This window comes from Harmonia axyridis, chromosome 5, assembly GCF_914767665.1.
Source record: "Harmonia axyridis chromosome 5, icHarAxyr1.1, whole genome shotgun sequence".
Lineage (NCBI taxonomy): Eukaryota > Metazoa > Arthropoda > Insecta > Coleoptera > Coccinellidae > Harmonia > Harmonia axyridis.
The window spans coordinates 41,795,232-41,816,800 of NC_059505.1; the positions used below are offsets into that span (position 1 = coordinate 41,795,232).

General features: G+C 35.6%; 2 protein-coding genes across 7 annotated transcripts in view; one reads left to right on the forward strand and one right to left on the reverse strand.

Annotated features, from left to right (window-relative positions):
- The window catches only part of LOC123680951 (transmembrane ascorbate-dependent reductase CYB561), an 83,238-nt gene that overhangs the window by 28,300 nt on the left and 33,369 nt on the right, over window positions 1–21,569 (reverse strand). Inside the window, exon 1 of one of the 5 annotated variants that reach the window (XM_045619083.1) lies at window positions 10,989–11,262. The exons of 3 other annotated variants lie outside the window; for them this stretch is intronic. In XM_045619083.1, coding sequence (XP_045475039.1) covers window positions 10,989–11,011 — 23 coding nt within the window. In that variant the 5' untranslated portion in view covers window positions 11,012–11,262. Of the gene's footprint in view, window positions 1–10,988; window positions 11,263–21,569 lie in introns of those variants that run through there. One more of the 5 variants, XM_045619082.1, reaches the window with a different exon arrangement.
- Window positions 1–21,569, forward strand: part of LOC123680947 (matrix metalloproteinase-24-like) — a 74,956-nt gene that overhangs the window by 6,194 nt on the left and 47,193 nt on the right. The gene's annotated exons all lie outside the window — the stretch shown is intronic.

Genomic DNA, 21,569 nt, shown 5'->3' on the forward strand with positions numbered 1-21,569 from the left:
TGCATGGTTTGGGCTTGGAAATGCTTCTGCATCCACCGTATTCGCCAGATCTGGCCCCCAGCGGCTTTTTCCTGTTCTCAGACCTCAAAAGAATGCTCGCTGGAAAGAAATTTTGAACCAATGAAGAAGTAATCGCCGAAACTGAGGCCTATTTTGAAGCGAAAGACAAATCGTACTACAAAAATGGTACCGAAAAGTTGGAAGATCGCTATAATCGCTGTATCGCCCTCGAAGGCAACTATGTTGAATAATAAAATCGAATTTTGGCAAAAAAATGCGTTTTACTATGGTAGACCGGGGACTTTTCAATTGGCCTGTTATGTGCCTAAAAATATAACAGATCTCGAAAAAAAAAGAAACCAAATTGTTGAAGCCTATGTGAGAGCACAAAGTTCGCACTGCAAATTTATTCATATTTAGTCTAACTACGGCCATATTTTTTATTCGCCTTAATTATTTGCGTTTCTATAAATAAAGGAGGGTATTGTCAACATCGAAGGTCTGTCTCATAGAATCGTTTAGTTAGAGTCATAAATAACTCTGTACGCTTTTATTTATATCGTACTCATTATCATTCGCGATAGAGATTGAAACAATGGAGATTTCGACTCCATTTTATCATCAAAACTTCCATATGAGATATGTAAAGCGTAAATATGCATATTCACTATTAAAGCTTCCATACCATCGAGGATTTGGTTAAATGGAAGGATTATGAATTAAATGAATCGTAGTTGGTTTTGAAAAAGGTTTTAGTGGTGGAATCCACTCGTTACTGCATATGTAACGTTCAAAGCTGCAGTTTCATTTTACATTGCGTCGTTGCGTTGCTTTGATACATTCTGAAATGGATACAAAACATAAATGAGCTTTTTCCTGTTTTCATTCGAATGTTTTTGGAGTGAGGGTTTTCTCATCAATGATTTTTATCGTTTCATTCAAGTTTTGTCGAAAAAGGTGTTGAATGTGAAACTCACACAGTTAAATTTAAACAGAAAGTTCCACATAAGTAACGGGTGTTTTTTTAAGTTGGCATTACTGTTCAAGATGGCGACCGATTTAACAGCTGTCAAGTTATTTATTCTCAGTTTGGTTTGGCAATTCATCATGAATAGACTCACGCCTGAACAACGCTTGCAAATAGTGCAATTTTATTTCGAAAATAATGGTTCTGTGCGGAATACGTATCGCGCACTACGTCCATTTTATTTTGTTTAGCGATGAAGCGAACTTCTAGTTGAATGGCTACGTCAACAAACAAAACTGCCGCATTTGGAGTGAAGCTAATCCTCAAGTGTATGTCGAAACACCGTTACATCCAGAAAAACTGACTGTTTGGTGCGCTTTATGGGCTGGTGGAATCATTGGTCCCTACTTCTTCAAAAACGATGATGGCCAGAACGTTACAGCCAATGGTGATCGGTATAGAGCCAAGATTACTAACTTTTTCATTCCTGAATTGAACAACCATGATGTCCAGGAGCTGTGGTTTTAACAAGACGGCGCAACATGTCACACAGCTCGTGCCACAATCGATTTATTGAAAGACACGTTTGGTGACCGCCTAATTTCATGTTTTGGACCTGTGAATTGGCCTCCAAGATCTTGTGATTTAACACCGCTAGACTACTTTCTGTGGGGCTATGTAAAGTCATTGGTCTATGCGGATAAGCCACAAACCCTTGACCATTTGGAAGACAACATTCGCCGTGTTATTGCCGATATACGGCCACAAATGTTGGAAAAAGTCAGAAAATTGGACGTCCATATTGGACTACATCCGAGCCAGTCGTGGCGGTCATATGCCAGAAATCATATTTAAAATGTAATGCCACAAGATTATCTTGCGGATAAATAAAATTCATGTCAATCGAATAATCCATCGTTGTTTTATTGCAATTTAAAGTTCTATAGCTCTAAAAAAACACCCTTTACTACCCACACATAGACATCCAAACATGCACAATTCAAAAAACACCGTCCCTTTTTCAGTTCAACGAATATCTACAAACATGCAACAGAAAACCATCGGGTAGGAGGTAAAAACAACTGAATCGTATCGATTTTTTCAAAAACCCTTGTTAAACGTTGTGCAAACGAAAGCCATGTTGAGTTAGCTATTTTCGTTCTCCACAAACAACAGAGTTCAATTGAAATAACCTAATTCGTTTATTAGCCTTTTAATTCAATGTTGATCTTGGCTAGATGATAATTCCTGACTTTATTACTTCTAGGAAGCTGTGAATCATTACTCTACGGTATGAATGATCTAGAAAGTAAATTTAAGATTTGTCTCATGTAATATTTCAAGTAGGAAAATTACTGTATTCAACAATGAAAGTTTTCTCTCTAAAATTTGTTCTCCTCAAAAAAACATCCTTTTTTTTCTGTTTCATTTTAGACTAATCACCCTGTATACTTCGCAGGTGAAAGTTGTTGTTCATTGAAGATTGAATAATGAATACCTTGCAGAAAATTATACAGATTCATCACATTCCCTCTTGACACTTCCTCGTCCTTGAGTGAATACTTTTCTAGAGTGACTGTGCAATGGTTGTTAGAGATATTATTTGTTTTTTAAATTTTCATGACGTTTGTTTATTGTTCCATTGAGTATTATTGTTATTTAGGTGAAAAATCAAGATCATAGTGACTCCAATATGGATAGAAAAATATTCTACTAGGCCAATTGAAAAGTCCCTGGTCTGATGAACAGATGGCGGTGCTGGTATTAAATCCATATGGTTTTTAGTTAGTACCAACCTTCAAACGATACGTGTCAAAATTTGACAGCAGTCCGACCATTAGTTTGTGAGATATTGCGTTGTGAGTGTAGCTACTTTTGTTATTAGAAAAAAGATGGAAAAAAAAAGGAATTTCGTGTGCTGATAAAATATTGCTCTGCTGTGTGCAAAATGGGTGTCGCGCGATCAAAGGCAATATCGTGTTAATGATTCTGAGCAGTGTTTGAAGCTGTTTTAGTGCAATAAACCTGAATTTTTGCGTCGATATGGACAATGTATGAAACATGGCTCCATCATTTCACTTCGGAGTCCAATCGACAGTCAGCTGAGTGGACTGCACACGATGAACCGAATCCAAAGCGGGGAAAAACACAACAGTCAGCTGGCAAGGTTATGGCAGCAGTTTTCTGGGATGCGCAAGGTATATTATTCATTGATTACCTCCGAAAGGGCCAGACCATCAGCACCGATTATTATATAGCGTTATTGGATCGATTAAGAGATGAAATAGTTCAAAAGCGGCCCTATTTGAGGAAAAAAGGTGCTGTTTCATTAAGACAATGCCCCGTGTCACAAATCGATGAAAACAATGGCAAAATTGCATGAATTGTGCTTCGAATTGCTTCTGCATCCACCGTATTCTCCAGATCTGGCCCCCAGCGACGTTTTCCTGTTCTCAAACCTCAAAAGAATGCTCGCTGAAAAGAAATTTAGCGCCAATGAAGAAGTATACGCCGAAAGTTAGGCCTATTTTGAAGCGAGAGAAAAATCGTACTAAAAAAATGGTAACGAAAAGTTGTAAAATTGCTAAAATCGCTGTATCGCCCTCGAAGGCAACTATGTTGAATAATAAAATCGAATTTTGCTAAAAAAATGTGTTTTACTATGGTAGACCGGGGACTATCCAATTGACCTGTTACTTCATTAAATTCTGCAGAAATATCTACATTCGAAATCAATATAACCATCAATACTGATAGCGTCTGTATTAGTCATATATTGGCACCTAGGCACCTAATCAATATAGAGAAAGGTTCCAATGCCAGATTCCAATTCTACGCAACAAGTCTAGTTTTTCTGCATTGCACACTGCGATATCCTTGACAACTACCTGTTCAATTTTTGCCTAATTAAAATGTTCGTTAAAGAATCAGCTCCGCTGTCAGCTCTGCTCGATTTTTCTATGGCTAAACTCGTTTTCAATTCTGTTATGGTCTTGGCCAAGGTGAAAAATATCTGCTAAACCAGATATAAGAAATTTAACTCGAAGGAAAGAAAGTCTATCTTGAAATGTAGGTATGTCTACATTAGTTTTTATTGGATCAATTTCTCTTTACGTTCCTTGTGTGACGCCGGAAAAATGAGCTATCTGTATATATTCAGTTCAGGATGGGCTGTTATATAGGGTGTTTTTTTTTAGAGCTATAGAACTTTAAATTGCAATAAAACAACGATGGATTATTCGATTGACATGAATTTTATTTATCCGCAAGATAATCTTGTGGCATTACATTTTAAATAATTATGATTTCTGGCATATGACCGCCACGGCTGGCTCGGATGTAGTCCAATCTGTCACATTTTCGATGACTTTTTCCAACATTTGTGGCCGTATATTGGCAATAACACAGACAATGTTGTCTTCCAAATGGTCAAGGGTTTGTGGCTTATCCGCATAGACCAATGACTTTACATAGCCCCACAGAAAGTAGTCTTGCGGTGTTAAATTACAAGATCTTGGAGGTCAATTCACAGGTCCAAAACGTGAAATTAGGCGGTCACCAAACGTGTCTTTCAATAAATCGATTGTGGCACGATCTGTGTGACATGTTGCGCCGTCTTGTTGGAACCACAGCTCCGGGACATCATGGTTGTTCAATTCAGGAATGAAAAAGTTAGTAATCATGGCTCTACACCGATCACCATTGACTGTAACGTTCTGGCCATCATCGTTTTTGAAGAAGTACGGACCAATGATTCCACCAGCCCATAAAGCGCACCAAACAGTCAGTTTTTCTGGATGTAACTGTATTTCGACATACACTTGAGGATTAGCTTCACTCCAAATGCGGCAGTTGTGTTTGTTGACGTAGCCATTCAACCAGAAGTGTGCTTCATCGGTATACAAAATAAAATGGACGTAGTGCTCGATACGTATTCCGCACAGAACCATTATTTTCGAAATAAAATTGCACTATTTGCAAGCGTTGTTCAGGCGTGAGTCTATTCATGATGAATTGCCAAACCAAACTGAGAATAAATCACTTGACAGCTGTTAAATCGGTCGCCATCTTGAACAGTAATGTCAACTCAAAGTTATATACCTCGACAAAAAATACCCGTTAGATTCCAAGAAAAAAATCCAATTAACAATTCGTCTGTTCATTGTCTATAGTAATCTAAAAAAAAGAGCTGCATTACCCATAAAAATTGTTGAACTTCCTTACTGTTATTCATTCACTAGAAAGATAGAAAATGAGCGTACAATCTACGTGTTAAGAATTTGACTCGTATTCATTCGAAACGATTGTGTAAAGTACTGTTTGGCGATTCAACCAGAAGCTTGATGAGCTTTTGGAATTTCAAGGTAGGGCAACATTTTCTGGTCGAAAAATGGTTGAAATTTTATACTGTAAGTACTTTGGATGACATTCCGTTGATGTCAAGGTTACTCTGACCGTTTTATAGATACCTACTTGTATTTATAGATAGTAACCTTGAAACGCAATGGATCAGCTTCTTCTTCCTCTGTTTAAGTTTAAACGAGATCATAATCTGGTTCAAGTCGTGGAGGATAAAATTACTTTGAGGATTTCTTTGTTGATTTGTTTTTAGGGCTGCTTCAATATTGAATTAATTCAGAATTTGAATTTAAGGCGAACTATAGCCAAAACTTTCATTATCGTCTCATTGTATCATGAAATTTTTAGTGTTAATATGATATTTTCTCTTTTACTTTCAATGTTTTGTCTTAGTTTCATTCACAGTTGGAGAATTACAGTTCAACCAATCATTTGGCTATGGTTGCAGCATCATATCCAATATTTTCAGTTATTCTTGAGTGACGCACACGGTTTTGATCATTCACCTCACTATTAACTCGTCTCAACAGCTCAAATTTTCCACCAGTTCCATTGTTGCCGGTCGAGAAGGTGTTTCAAGACGACCCAAAAATGCTTCAGTTTTGCGAACTGTCATTGCAGAATTTTCACCATTTTTTCCAATTTTTAACAATTTTGATGCGTTGTTGAAGCGTGTCAAATATCCTCAGAGTAATAAACATAGATAGAGGGAGCATAGGTCATTTACAGTTAACAAATTTTGTCCCCAACATGAACTATCAAATTTGACATGAAGCGCGCGGAAATGAAAACTTATCAGTGATACGGTACTTCACTCAATTCGCGAGTTTTTCCACAAAGAACGCACTTCTTATGTCCCATAGTGAATCAACGTTTCATTTTAACTCAAAATATATTGAAATAAATACCTAAAGATATCAGAAATTCAGAAAACAAACGTCAAGCGCGCCAAACGACTTGAAACAACCGATGACACTAGGAGAGCAAAAGTTGCCGAACCTTGGATTTCAGCAGGTAGATACAGAAAATAATAAATATTCTGCTCATTATAAATTCGACAATTAGGAAGAATATCGGATTCTAAATATTCAAATTTGCATATTTAATCGGGAATCACTCAAATAAATATATTTGATACAATATAATATACATTGATAACGATATAGTAAAATTGTGGATTTGAAAATATATGACAATCCGACAAGGTAATCTAACCATGTTGGGGACATGTAAAAATTGCGTATACTCCCTCTATCTATGTTTATTACTCTATGCAAACATCAAAAGATGACAGCTGTCCAAATGACGTGCTATTCAAAATGAAACCTTTTATTGGATAGCCATTTATGTATCAAAAGCATACTTTTTGTGCAAAAATAACACTCTAATTTCACGGAGGAAATAAAAATGAAACAATTTCCAATATAGCTGCTCATATCAGGCATACCAACCCATCAAAAATTAATCCACACATCGATACTCAAAGCGTACGTATCTTAAATGAACACAAACTCATTAGGTAGTTCTTCTTCAATGAAGAATGCAGCTTAAACGCTGCAACAGATTGTCGTCAGATGTACCAACAACCATCAATCAGTCTACTGCCCTCAAAAACTCTCGACAATTACCACATACCAATACCATCGTCTTCTCGACAAGACTCAACTCTTCAACAGAGAAACCACCCATGGTTACTACAACTCGTTTTTTACAGGGAAATATGGGACGTTCGAAGATCTTCACACGATGTAACGTCATCGGCAGGCCTGGCCCAGCTACGTGTTGAGAATACATACGCCAAGTCGAAATAACTCTGAAGATGGCCATAAGTAACTCTGTTATTTAATAAAGTGGCTGGGATGGCTATATATGCCGTTCGCGTTTCTACTGAGAACGTAATAATGCCGTAATACGCTCGTCTTTAGGTCAGATCTGAAGATTGTGAGGACATGGGCGTAGCTAGAGGGGTGGCGTGTGCCCTTTCTCGCGTGGGTGTGCCGCCTATGGGAAATTGGGTTTGTGTACTCGCTGATTGGAATTTTTTGACGTTGAGGATGTTATGGGCTTGTGAGGCGGGTTTTCAATCGAAAGTGGGTGATTTTGGGAGGTGGTTTGATAGAAAATTCATAATTTTTTGAATTCGAGTTACAGATTTTCGATGTTAGGGGGATATAGTAGGTTGAAACTAGGAATTCAAGGCTCAGCTTTATTTTCAAGGTCCTTGGCTTGAGCTTGACTTGATTTCAAGTCAGGTAGTTGTATTTCAATCTCAAGTCTAGTCAAGTATTTATTTATCAACTACTTAAATCATATCAAGCTACTTGATTTTCAGCAGTTTTATTGTGTAGTGTCACATCAATGAAAAAATGATGAAATGAGAAGGAACCTTGCAGAAAATACTTTTATTTATCAAACTTAATGTATAAAAGAACCGAAAATATCAACTTTTTGGAAATAGAAACATAAATTAAATCACTATAAATCATAACAAAATGATAAATAATAAAGAAATGAAGTTTTTAATATTGAGAAACCTCCAGGCTTTGCCTGATTTCATAATTTTCCATTCAGTTTCTAAGAAACATGAGGCATCTTATAGATTTGTCGCCTAACCTATTGCGGGTTTTTGTAACTGTAAGAGTAGCTCTGGAAAATTGTCTTTCAGAAGGAGCTGAAGATGCTGCTGTTGATAAAAAATCCTTGGCCATTTTGGCCAAGTTTCGAAAGATATTTCTGAAACTACCAAAATCTACCAATAGATTTCATAGAAATGTGAGAAAACTACTAATAAAGTCACACTGGCGAATGCTTCAGTCAATCGGTGCTCGAGGAATCCTCTTATTTAGTTTAAGCGCGCACGAGATTGCAGAAATATATGCCGTGCGACGCGTGCATATCAAGCTCAAGTAATATCAAGTAGCTTGATATCAAGCTAAGCAATAAATATCTAAAATAAAGTCAAGTCAAGTTCAAGTATGTATTTTTTCACAAGCTTGATTTTTCAGTCAAGTAATTGGTTAAAATGTCAAGTAGTTGGTTAAAATGTCGAGATACTTGGCTTAATAAGTTCTAAGCTGGCCAAGGCCAAAGAACTTTTTTTTTCCTTAGTACCAAACTCCTAAAGATGCGTATGAAAATATCGGATCACAGAATTGAGTTTAGATCCAGATATTGTAGGTTGAGTGACGCTTCATTTGTTGTTGTTTGAAAATGGTTGAAAATGTGTTTCGTTGATAAAATAATGTTTTTTTATGGAAAAAATACTGTGCAAGTGAAACAATATAGGCAAGATCTTAGCAAGAATATACTACACTTCCATACCGGCCTTATCGCCTTAGGAAACACCTCATGAGAACAGTTCTTGAAGAAAAACAAATTATCGTTAATTTCGTTAATAGAGAAAAAGTGGTAACAAGAACTATTACTCTACCTTCTTTATTGATCCCTTAAGAAAAAATATGAGGCATCAAGGTAAGGTGCAAGATAATTCCTAAATGATGCATGTTAGTATGTTCTACAAATTTACAGTTCAGATTTCAACACCCTTCAGACTGAGTTACAACCACAAAATCTTCCCAGGGATCCGGATAAAAGCTTGTACACCCCCTATACTATATATTCAAGAAGAACATTCAAGGCAATTCCCCATAGAATTCTCATATATCAGTTCTGGTAAACCGATATATCTTTCCTGCGATATTCTGCTATCGCAACGTCTGCGAAATAAATTGCAGAGCAAAACCTTCACTTTCTCTTCTATACTTATTTCCTCCTTGCCGCATCTCCCTAGATCTAAAAGGTTAGCGACTGAATTGAACGGTTTTATAAAGGAAATCAACGGTTGGTTGACATTATGTTATAGTTGGGTTCGTTAAAAAAATCTAGATTAGAGAAATTCCGTTTCTTAAGCTTGGAATGGATATATGGCTGAACTATTGGTTAATTAATTTTATAGATGACACATAAAATTTCAGAATGATCTGCAAAATAGATTTCGAGATATTCAATTTTTTAATGCTTGCGATAACTCTTTCTTGATGAAATTTAGTGTTAACTATCTGGTTGTTATTCTAAAACATTTAAAGGTTGAAAATAAAGAAATTGAATTAAACATTAAACCATTAAATCAACCTGTGATATTGCAATTATATTAATTCTATTGAATTCCCACTGAAGAAATTTCAAAGAATGCAATGTTTTCTCATTAAATTTGATGATTCTCTACACCTCTCTTTATGAAAACTATGACTATTCAAGTGGAAAGAGTTTCTTCTTCGAGAATTGAGCTCCAATAAGGATGTATTCAGTTATATCATGACATTTTAGAATTTGCAGATACATCTTTTTATTTATTTTTTTCAGTATGAGCAATTGTTAAATCTAATATGAGCAGATATTGAACTCACACCCAATATAATTGTTATATTATGATCTTACACAGTATCAAAGAAAAAAGATGTTAGGTAATTCGTGGTAAGAATTCAAGAAGAAATATTTAATAATGGCTGAATGTAGGTAAATAAATATTTCAAACAGAGAGCGATAAGAGACAATTATTTCAAATATTTATTTTTTCAACGCTCATCCAAATTATTCATGCCATCATCAAGGTTAATCTCGATTAGGTACCTATTTAAACTGATTATGGTCTATGAACAATTAGCCTTTCAAACACTTCTACGAAAAAAAAATTTTTTTAAATTCTCATCATAACAAATAATGTCTAAAGCAATTTCGTATCAATACAATTATTCATTTTGAGACAAGTAGTTAAAGAAATGCCAAGACAATTTGAACTGAACAATTTCCTGAAATGAATTTTGAGACGGATATACAGGGTGTTCCTAAAATTGGATCTACAAACAAAAATGATAGACTCCTCGGATCATTCTAAGAAAAAAAAGTCTCGTTTTCGAGATATAGGGTGTAAAAGTTTTTTTTCTCATAGTCCTTTACAAGATTTTCAACTCAAATCAGACAGAGACAATCCAATTTGAAGTTTTCATCATTTGATAATTTTGAATGTAAATCTACAGGGTTATATTTTTTCTGGAACAATGCCCGCTTCATTCCTCTAGAACTTTCTTTGGCGGACCACTGGTAGAAAAATGTAGAAAGGAACCATGATCTAGTACTAAACTTTTTGGTTTCTTGTGATTTTGTCGTATCTGCTACCGATTTCGGGAAAAAAATTAAAAAATTCTCTAGTAATTCTCAGGAAAATCCAACTTATTATAAATATCCAATTAGTAAGCTGTGATGAATAAATTAATTATAAGTTTTGGTATTTATTAACCCAATCTGTAGCGAAGATTGATAAAGATTCGATAAACACAAAAAAGTGGGACTACAAGAAACACCTTGTATCTCGAAAACAAAGCGTTCGAAGGCCCAGGTTTATAAGACTTTTTTTCAATTATCCAAGGAATCTATCATTTTCCTTTGTATACCCTGTAGACCTATATTCATAAAAGGCATAAATCAATCATCAATCACTCTGTATCTCAAAAGATTTTCATTTTATAACTTGACACACCCGGTATCGTCGAATGAAACGGTAAAAACAAAAAAAACCCAACCCAAAAACGCATATACCATCCCATAAATCCCATTTTTCCCCGAAAACAGTCACCCCCAAAACGAAACCATAGAAAATACTCACGGGTGCATCTTGTTCTTCCCCATCTTTCTCCCTGCGGCCTCAGCAACACCCCCAATAAGTCCAAAACGGGCAGAGATCTACGCTTGCACGACACAACAACACAGCCACCTAGATAGATGCACAGTAGCAGGACGTATACAAGCACCGACAACGCGAGTACTGCTGGCTAGCCTGGCAGCTACAACAACGATAGGCAGCAGGCTGAGAGACAATCGCTTACGCAGGTTCGACTTAAGACAGGTGCAGAGCCGTAAAACGCGACTTATTGCGTCGGGAGATGCGTTTGTGTTATAGGTTTTGAGGTAGGAGGCGCTGACACACCTTTCAGGCAAGTGCTGCTACATGATGGAGATTCTCACGAGGATGCTGCTTTGAGATAAGCGTTGATGTGTTGGTGTATCCTGATGAGGGAGAGGTTGCAGGGTGGCTTCCGGACATGTTGTATGTTTAAGTAGGTTTGGGTGTTTCCGGAAAAAACGTTCAACTGGAGGGGGCATCTTGTCTTTACCAATTCGTGGGTGTACGATTATCGTAAGTAATTGCACAAGTGCATCAAAATTACCGATAATTTTGCATGACAGCGTGTTGTCATAAAAACTGCATTTGGTCATTTTCATTATTGGAGAAAGAGCCCGACAACGAAGGTGGAGGGCTCTTTCTCCAAAAACGAAAATGACCAAATGCAGTTTTTCAAAGAAAACACGCTGGAATGCGAAATTTTCTGATCATTTTGATGCACGAGTGTAATTCGGAGGAATATTTCCCGAAAAAACTGTTACATCACTTGTCAAACTGATGTAGAATGGAATTGCCATAGATTCGAACTGTGTAAGATGCATAGAAACTATGCATCTATGAACAGAACAATTATCGCAGTGCAGTTTCGCTTCCTACAATGCAATATTCGTAGGTAATTGCACAAGTGCATCAAAATTACCGATAATTTTGCATGACAGCGTGTTGTCATAAAAACTGCATGAGTTCATTTTCATTTTTGGAGAAAGAGCCCGACACCGAAGGTGGAGGGCTCTTTCTCCAAAAATGAAAATGACCGAATGCAGTTTTTCAAAGAAAACACGCTGGAATGCGAAATTATCCGGTAATTTTGATGCACGAGTGTAATTCGGGGGAATATTTCCCGAATAAACTGTTACATTACCTGTCAAACTGATTTAGAATGGAATTGCCATAGATTCGAACTGTGTTAGATGCATAGAAACTAAGCATCTATGAACAGAACAATTATCGCAGTGCAGTTTCGCTTCCTACAATGCAATTATCGCTGTAATTTTCGATAATTGTTCTCCAGATACATAGAATTTTTGACAGGAGGGAAATATTCATAGGTAATTGCACAAGTGCATCAAAATTACCGATAATTTTGCATGACAGCGTGTTGTCATAAAAACTGCATGAGTTCATTTTCATTTTTGGAGAAAGAGCCCGACACCGAAGGTGGAGGGCTCTTTCTCCAAAAATGAAAATGACCGAATGCAGTTTTTCAAGGAAAACACGCTGGAATGCGAAATTATCCGGTCATTTTGATGCACGAGTGTAATTCGGGGGAATATTTCCCGAATAAACTGTTACATCACTTGTCAAACTGATGTAGAATGGAATTGCCATAGATTCGAACTGTGTAAGATGCATAGAAACTATGCATCTATGAACAGAACAATTATCGCAGTGCAGTTTCGCTTCCTACAATGCAATTATCGCTGTAATTTTCGATAATTGTTCTCCAGATACATAGAATTTTTGACAGGAGGGAAATATTCGTAAGTAATTGCACAAGTGCATCAAAATTACCGATAATTTTGCATGACAGCGTGTTGTCATAAAAACTGCATTTGGTCATTTTCATTATTGGAGAAAGAGCCCGACAACGAAGGTGGAGGGCTCTTTCTCCAAAAATGAAAATGACCGAATGCAGTTAACCTAGTTAGCCTTAAGGGTTTGGGCGATGTTATTGCTCAGATTGCCTAGGATATTCTTCATTTATTATGCAGAAAATTATCATATAGATAAATACTGGTCACATTCGAATTCATATGAAATTATTTCATATCATAAATCACTAAGTAATAGGAAATGGAGAAAGCAAATCCCCATAGTTTCAACATATGGAAAACTTCAATCAGAATTCTCAAATGCTGCTATTAACAAAGTTCTAAAAACAAACATCTGAGACAGAAAAGCACCTAAAAAAAAAGGAAGAAATACTCGGGAACAGTGATAACCTTCTAGTAAGTCCTCGAAGACGTGTAAAACTTCTTACTCGACTTAACTCAGTTAATTCCACTAATCCCTCTCAGAAATCTCCATTCTGATCCACAGAACTCGATTACAAAGGGATTTTAATCTGCGGGGAACATTTCGGGGTGGCTTTCAGAGCTGACATCGAAAGGCGAAAGTTTGTTGCATTTGTTCTCTACGATTTTCACGGCCTTGGTCTCCAATTTAAAGTGGAGTAACTGGCATTAACGAGATAATAAGAGCGCAGCGGACACTTGGCTAGGAATGATACGGAACAAATTGGCCCTCTTTTGTTTCAATATATTTATTCTATTGCGCGGTGGATCGCTGACATTCCGCTGTCTCTCTGGAATGCCCTTGGAACGTTTTCGCGGATGCTGGGATCTTAATTTGGTTTGTTTAGCAGCGTCTTGGGTTGTTGAACTTTTCTTCACTTCATTTGGCGATTTGAAGTTAGTGATTTCGATTTGTTTCGTTGTTTTGGAATATTTCGAGTGGAGTTTTTCTTCGACTATTTTAGTAGTCTCAATTTTCACTACACTCACAACTCACAAACGCTCAATTCTGAATTAAAAATGGTTTCTAGATGAAAAAAATTTAATTACAGCACCTGTCAGCAATTTTTTCGAGTTTACCCGTGGCCATAGAGTATACGCAATTTTTACATGTCCCGAACATGGTTGGATTACGTTGTCGGATTGTGATATATTTTCAAATCCACAATTTTACTATATCATTATGAATGTATATTATATTGAATAAAATATATTTATTTGAGTGATTCCCAATTAAATATGCAAATTTGATAATTTGGAATCAGATATTTCACCTAATTGTCGAATTTATAATAACCAGAATATTCATTATTTTCTGTATCTACCTGCTGAAATCCAAGGTTTGGCAACTTTTGCTCTCCTAGTGTCATCGGTTGTTTCACGTCGTTTGGCGCACTTGAAGTTTGTTTTCTGAATTTCTGATATATTTAGGTATTTATTTCAATATATTTCGAGTAAATATGAAACGTTGATTCACTATGGGACATAAGAAGTGCGTTTTTTGTGGAGAAACTCGCAAATTGAGTGGAATATCGTATCACTGATATGTTTTCATTTACGCGCGCTTCATGTCAAATTTAGTTCATGTTGGAGACAAAATTTGCTTACTGAAAATGACATATGCTCTCTCTATCTATGTTTATTACTCTGAGATAACAAGTAACTATGGTCTCATGAAATAGTTTTGTCAAATATACCATTGAGGCATTTAATTATTCCTGTGAAAAAAATGGAAAAAACACGATACAAAGTAATATTTCTTTTACATTCGTGCAGGTGCAAAAATTCTTGTCTCCGACTCTGTGAAACCTTTTCATAGACCTCATCTTCCACGTGACCCAAAAAAAAGTCCAAAGGTGTTTGAAAAATAACAATAACAAGTGTTTTGTTGCTTGTATGAAATGTAGCGCCGTTTTGTTGAAAATACAAGTCGTCTACATCAATATCTTCCAATTTCAGCCATAAAAATCATTGATCATAAACTCGGTAGAGCAATCCATTCAGCATAACAGTAGCACTCATTTTGGAATAAGTAAGGTCAAATCACACCACCATCCTAAAAACCGCATCAACACTGACATGTTGAGGATTGAGAAGCTTTTAAACAATAATTTTTGAATTTTCCGAGCCCCAAATGCGACAATTCTGCTTTTTAACGTAGCCTCCTAGGTAAAAATGGGCTTCATCATCATAAGAAACCCCCATCTAAAGAACTAACCGACAACCATGACATTATAATGAAGCACATCTCAAATACACCCATATACAATTGTGGCTTATGAATGAACTTGCCTTTTCTCTATTTTTTTTTAGGTAAGTAGGTATTGGAAAATTTATATCCTCAAATAATATTGTTATGAGCTTACTCAATCATGTTTTCCCCCAAAATGAATTTGGGAGTCAACGTCCTCACTCAACCTGAATATGCACAAATTTCATTGAAACTTCTATATTAACAAAAAAAGACTTTATTCATGCTCTAATTCTTCTAAACCAAATCTTCAACCTCCAAATTATAGACAAGTATTTATATTATTGTAACGAATGAATAGATATGATTATTATATTTATAACTATCATTGCACGAATATTCGTGAGGTATTTTAACACTATATGATTTTATCGTTGAGTCAACTTGTGAAATCAATTCATTTTTTTCGAAAATATTGTGTATGCTGAAAGTATTCACGATTTAGTCGACAGAGAAATAAAAGATAAACAGTAAATTCCAACAATTGATCAGTTCAATGATGGATCAATATATTCGCCAGAGTTCTGGAAGAAAAATTATTCTACTTTTTATATAGAACTTTTGAGGGAAATCTGCCAATACTGCTTTCGAAGAATTCACTTCTGTAATGATATTTCTTTAGAAATAAGTGAGTAATTTATTTACTAAATCCAATTTCGTATAAATCGAAACAAGCCAATATCCAATAACTTGGAGACCATCTATTCTTTGAGTGGAATTATTTCTGTTGAACTTTGTTGGCTATTTTGGAAAAGTTTTTCGTCTCCTGGATAACACAGATGATTAGGGGATTAAAGTTAGACGAGGTAGAATCGACGGAAGTTTGGGGGAGATCGGACGTATACTGAGATAAATATCTGATGAACTTCCTCCCTTGGAGTTTTTGAAACTTTCAAGTAATCGGTTATCATGCTAATGGTATGGTAATTGGTAGTCAAAGGATTGAAGTCAAAAAGGAAAGAACAAGGCAGGAGCTTGGAAGCGCTTGTTATCTCTAGTTTGCAAGAAGAATATATTCTGAAATTTCAAGTTCCCCCATCCAGATATCAACCTCGCCCAACGCAGCTTGAACTAGAAGAATTTTCATTTTTATTTGTATAGAGTGTTTTTTTTCGAGGTATATAACTTGCAAATATTGCAATTTCATTTCGAAAATAATGGTTCTGTGCGGAATACGTATCGCGCACTACGTCCATTTTATTTTGTTTAGCGATGAAGCGCACTTCTGGTTGAATGGCTACGTCAACAAACAAAACTGCCGCATTTGGAGAGGAGCTAATCCTCAAGTGTATCTCGAAACACCGTTACATCCAGAAAAACTGACAGTTTGGTGCACTTTATGGGCTGGTGGAATCATTGGTCAGTACTTCTTCAAAAACGATGATGGCCAGAACGTTACAGTCAATGGTGATCGGTATAGAGCCATGATTACTAACTTTTTCATTCCTGAATTGAACAACCATGATGTCCAGGAGCTGTGGTTCCAACAAGACGGCGCAACATGTTACACAGCTCGTGCCACAATCGATTTATTGAAAGACACGTTTGGTGACCGCCTAATTTCACGTTTTGGACCTGTGAATTGGACTCAAAGATTTTGTGATTTAACACCGCTAGACAACTTTCTGAGGGGCAATGTGAAGTCATTGGTCTATGCGGATGAGCCACAAACCCTTGACCATTTGGAAGACAGCATTCGCAGTGTTATTGCCGATATACGGCCACAAATGTTGGAAAAAGTCATCGAACATTGGACGTCCAGATTGGACTACATCCGAGCCAGCCGTGGCGGTCATATGCCAGAAATCATATTTAAAATGTAATGCCTCAAGATTATCTTGCGGATAAATAAAATTCATGTCAATCGAATAATCCATCGTTATTTTATTGCAATTTAAAGTTTTATAGCTCTAAAAAAAACACCCTTTAGTTCATTTTTACCAGTTACTATTGATTCATAGTAAAAATAATGGAGTCAAGTTCCATCGAATAAACTCACAAAAAACTTTAAAACATTGTTTTTCGTACGACACTAGCACATAAAAGGTAAATGACTATCACACGATCTCATATTTCTCTGTACCAAACAAATCCAGTAGATCCACTTGTTCAACGCGACATGTAATATATCAGGAGCTAAAATGAGAGAGGATGATGTTCATTTAACAGATCCAGAGGGCTAATCGATCTGTTTTTTGTATCCTGCCAACCTTTTCCGTTGCAAATCATCCTGATCTGGCATCATATTCCGAGGTTAGATCGTGTAAACCAATTTATATGAAAATTTCGACGCTACGCTGCCGCAATCTGGATTTTACAGCTTGCTAGAGTGCCTTCGGAGATAAACAGGAGTGAACTTTCAACTCGCATGGGCCTGGAATTAGATACTGTAGGTTGAGAATATGGTGGAAGCGCTCGTTCGATCGATTACGAGCAACGTTTGCGCATCCGCCAAAACAATAAGGTTTTGAGATTCGAAGGGAAAGAGTTGTATTTTGTGTCTGCAAATATCGTGCGTTAATATAAAGGGTGTTTCTTAAGAGCTATAGAACTTTAAATTGCAATAAAACAACGATGGGTTATTCGATTAACATGAATTTTATTTATCCGCAAGATAATCTTGTGGCATTACATTTTAAATATGATTTCTGGCATATGACCGCCACGGCTGGCTCGGATGTAGTCCAATCTGGACGTCCAATTTTCGATGACTTTTTCCAACATTTGTAGCCGTATATCGGCAATAACACAGCGAATTTTGTCTTCCAAATGGTCAAGGGTTTGTGGCTTATCCGCATAGACCAATGACTTCACATAGCCCCACAGAAAGTAGTCTAGCGGTTAAATCACAAGATCTTGGAGGCCAATTCACAGATCCAAAACGTGAAATTAGGCGGTCACCAAACGTGTCTTTCAATAAATCGATTGTGTCACGAGCTGTGTGACATGTTGCTCCGTCTTGTTGGAACCACAACTCCTGGACATCATGGTTGTTCAATTCAGAAATGAAAAAGTTACTAATCATGGCTCTATACCGATCACCATTGACTCTAACTTTCTGGCCATCATCGTTTTTGAAGAAGTACGGACCAATGATTCCACCATCCCATAAAGCGCACCAAACAGTCAGTTTTTCTGGATGTAACGGTGTTACGACATACAGTTGAGGATTAGCTTCACTCCAAATGCGGCAGTTTTGTTTGTTGACGTAGCCATTCAACCAGAAGTGCGCTTCATCGCTAAACAAAATAAAATGGACGTAGTGCGCGAAACGTATTCCGCACAGAACCATTATTTTCGAAATAAAATTGTACTATTTGCAAGCATTGTTCAGGCGTGAGTCTATTCATGATGAATTGTCAAACCAAACTGAGAATAAATCACTTGACAGCTGTTAAATCGGTCGCCATCTTGAACAGTAATGCCACTTAAAGTTATATACCTCGAAAAAAAACACCCGTTATAATCTCAAATCTACTAGTCTGTTGGCTAAGAATCTATAACCATAAAATTTTCTGGATAAAATTGATTATCTTTCCTGACATGCAAAATTCTCTAATTATTCTCTCAATTTAAGGAAGGGCGGAAGATTAATTAAAAGCTCCTTCTCGTCATGAATAAAAATATTAGACCCAAATTTCATTGAAAGAGTAAAAGCTCCGTTTTTAAAACTTCAAATCGTAAACTGCGTAGTCTTATAGATAGGCAAGCTTAATTTCTAAGCAATGTATGATGGTTTGCCTATGACCAAAACCAAATTTCGACAATCTGCTAAACTTGTTTTACATTCTTTATGGAGTTTGCCAATTTGAAATCGCTTCTGGAGATCTAATGTTGCTCATTGTAGCAGACGTAATTCTTGTTCATTTAATTAGGGATTATTTGTGTGGGAAGTCCCCCTTATTAAATAAGTTGACTAACGATGATCATCATACATAGTTGTTGTTTGTTTCGTTAAATAGATTCAGAGTATGATACGAGAATGATTGAATTCTCATGAAGTGAGATAGTTTGTGGAGAATTTTGATTTCGAAAATGTCTGTTTTCCATTTCAGACATGTGTAAAATCACCCATTGAGTTTTTTTGTGAATGTTTCTTTCTTTTTACAGATAAACTTGAAAGTTACGAAGAATTTCAAAAATTTATTTGATAGACAATGGCATATAAAATATTTTTCGCGCTAACTTGTACAGGGTGGGCAAATTTCGATGTTTTAGCACTACATCTTTTAAACCAGAGGAGATAGACAAAATATGATACCCCATTCTCGGTCTCTTTTTCTGAGAAACTAACAATTCATTTTTAGCCACTTTATTTTGTTTTCGAGTTATAAGCGAAAATTGGAAAAATGGCGATATCGAAAAACATTTATATCTCCGCTAATACTGATGATAGAGCTCTGAAATTAAAACATTATACAGGCACTTTTTTCATAGAATCCAGTGGTGTGTTCGTCTTTTCAAAAGGGTCTTAAATTACGAAGCTATAACCCAAAGTTATGTTGTTTCAAATAGGAACACTAGATTTCTGTGGCTTTTTTTGAAAGCTTAATTTTTCCTGATTTCGAAAATATATAACATCGTATGGTTTGTATTATTATAAATAAGTAATAGAAAATGGCCAAAAACCTTTTTTTAAATAAGAGTCTCAATATTCCTATGGTTTCAACTGTTGATGAGCACAGAAAAATTGAGCTTCCTATAATAAGAGTAGTGTTTTTCCATCAATCTGATTATTTCTATTTATATAATTTTCAGTTGAAAAATTTATAAAATATATCCAGAGAACTAAAAGTCTTATGGAAAAAAACTTCAAGGACCCTAAATTTCTTTTTTCGAAATAATAAGATCATAGTTATCTTGTTTCGTTCTCAAGTTACAGGGCGTTTTTAGAAATTACTGTTTCAAATATTTCGCTATATCTTGGTTTCTGTTCAGGATATTCGATTATTTCTAAAACGTTTTTTTTACGGTAGCTTTTATGGTTAATATGATAGGTGCTCGTCACAGATCATAGAAATTAATTACCGTTTGAGAGATATAGAGGATAGTTGGTGTTTTACAAATGGGACACCCTATATTTTTCAATGCAGTTTTTTAGCTGCAGATTTGTCGGAATTGGGTAAATTTGCAGTTTCTACCAAGTGCTATGATGGCAACAAAGATATACAATAATCTGAAATCGAATATATAAATCAATGATAATTACTTCATTCTTCTATTTTATTCAGACATGAATTATTTATCTACAATGATTACTTTCGATCGAAGACAACCTCGTATAACTTTCATTACAAATATTTTATTACCATGAATGATACCAATCGAAGATTCAATATGTGTGTCTCGAATTAATAAGATTTCTATAGAAACTTGTAACAATAGTAAAGGTAATAGTTTCTCATTCAATTACACTGAATTTTATTGCACCTGCTACTGAAACCGATAGTGAAATATTGTTTCATTTAAAAAAAATCGAAGGCGCTGAAATGCACCTTGAATGGTCACCCATTCAGATACTGATCCTACCCAATACTGCTTGGTTTCTAGGTCCAAAAAAGTACGTGCGAAAGGTATAGTGTTGGTCAATCAATTTTAGGCATTTCCAACAAGTATCTGAAGAAATTTCAGTTAAATTGACAAATAATTAGTCAAATCTTGTCTTATACAAGAAGAAAATTGTATGCTTTTGTTTCGTTAGAAGATACTCACGAAATTTAGTAATAACCTGTTTATTATTTGTTATTGTTCTTCATCCCAATTACGAATTCTTCTTTAGTGGAAGTTTGACTATTTGTCGTAAGTTATCAATAATGAACATGGACAATATATCAGCTATTATTTGAATCTTAAGTGTTGTTTAATGATATATGATTTGAATGATAATACAGTTTATAGTTATCTGCTTATTTCTTCGAAGTTTCGAATTTCTTAAAAACGTTATTTTGAAATTTAATTGGAATGAATTTAAGACACAATTGAAACAAAAATAGTTCTTTTCTTAAAAAATGTATGTACTCGAATAATTATAGAAATATATTTAACAGAACAACATCAAACATAATTCTATGAGAGAAAAGAACCAAAAAGTTCAAAAATAATTTACAAATAATCAACACATTTCAGTTTTTACAAATCACCATGAAACTGTTACAAAACAATAACACAATGAAAAAATAAATACATAATGAAACATAACACGATAACAATATCAATATACAGCACCGTCATATAAGTTGTCATCTTCATCATTACAATAATCTTCACCATTATCGAAGTAATTATTGCCATAATCATCTCCATCTTCAATTTCCTCCGCCATATCTTCATCTCCTTGCTCCATTTCATCATCTTCATCCTCTTCCACTTTAGGCTCAGTTTTGACCTCTTCAGACCAAGAGTTACTCTCCATTTTCTCCAAATTTCCCAGTTTCGCCAAGAAATTGTCGTTGTCCTCCTTCTTCAAAGCTTTGATTTGTCTTTTTGCCTTCAATTTTGGACGTAGTTCTAAGGGTAACA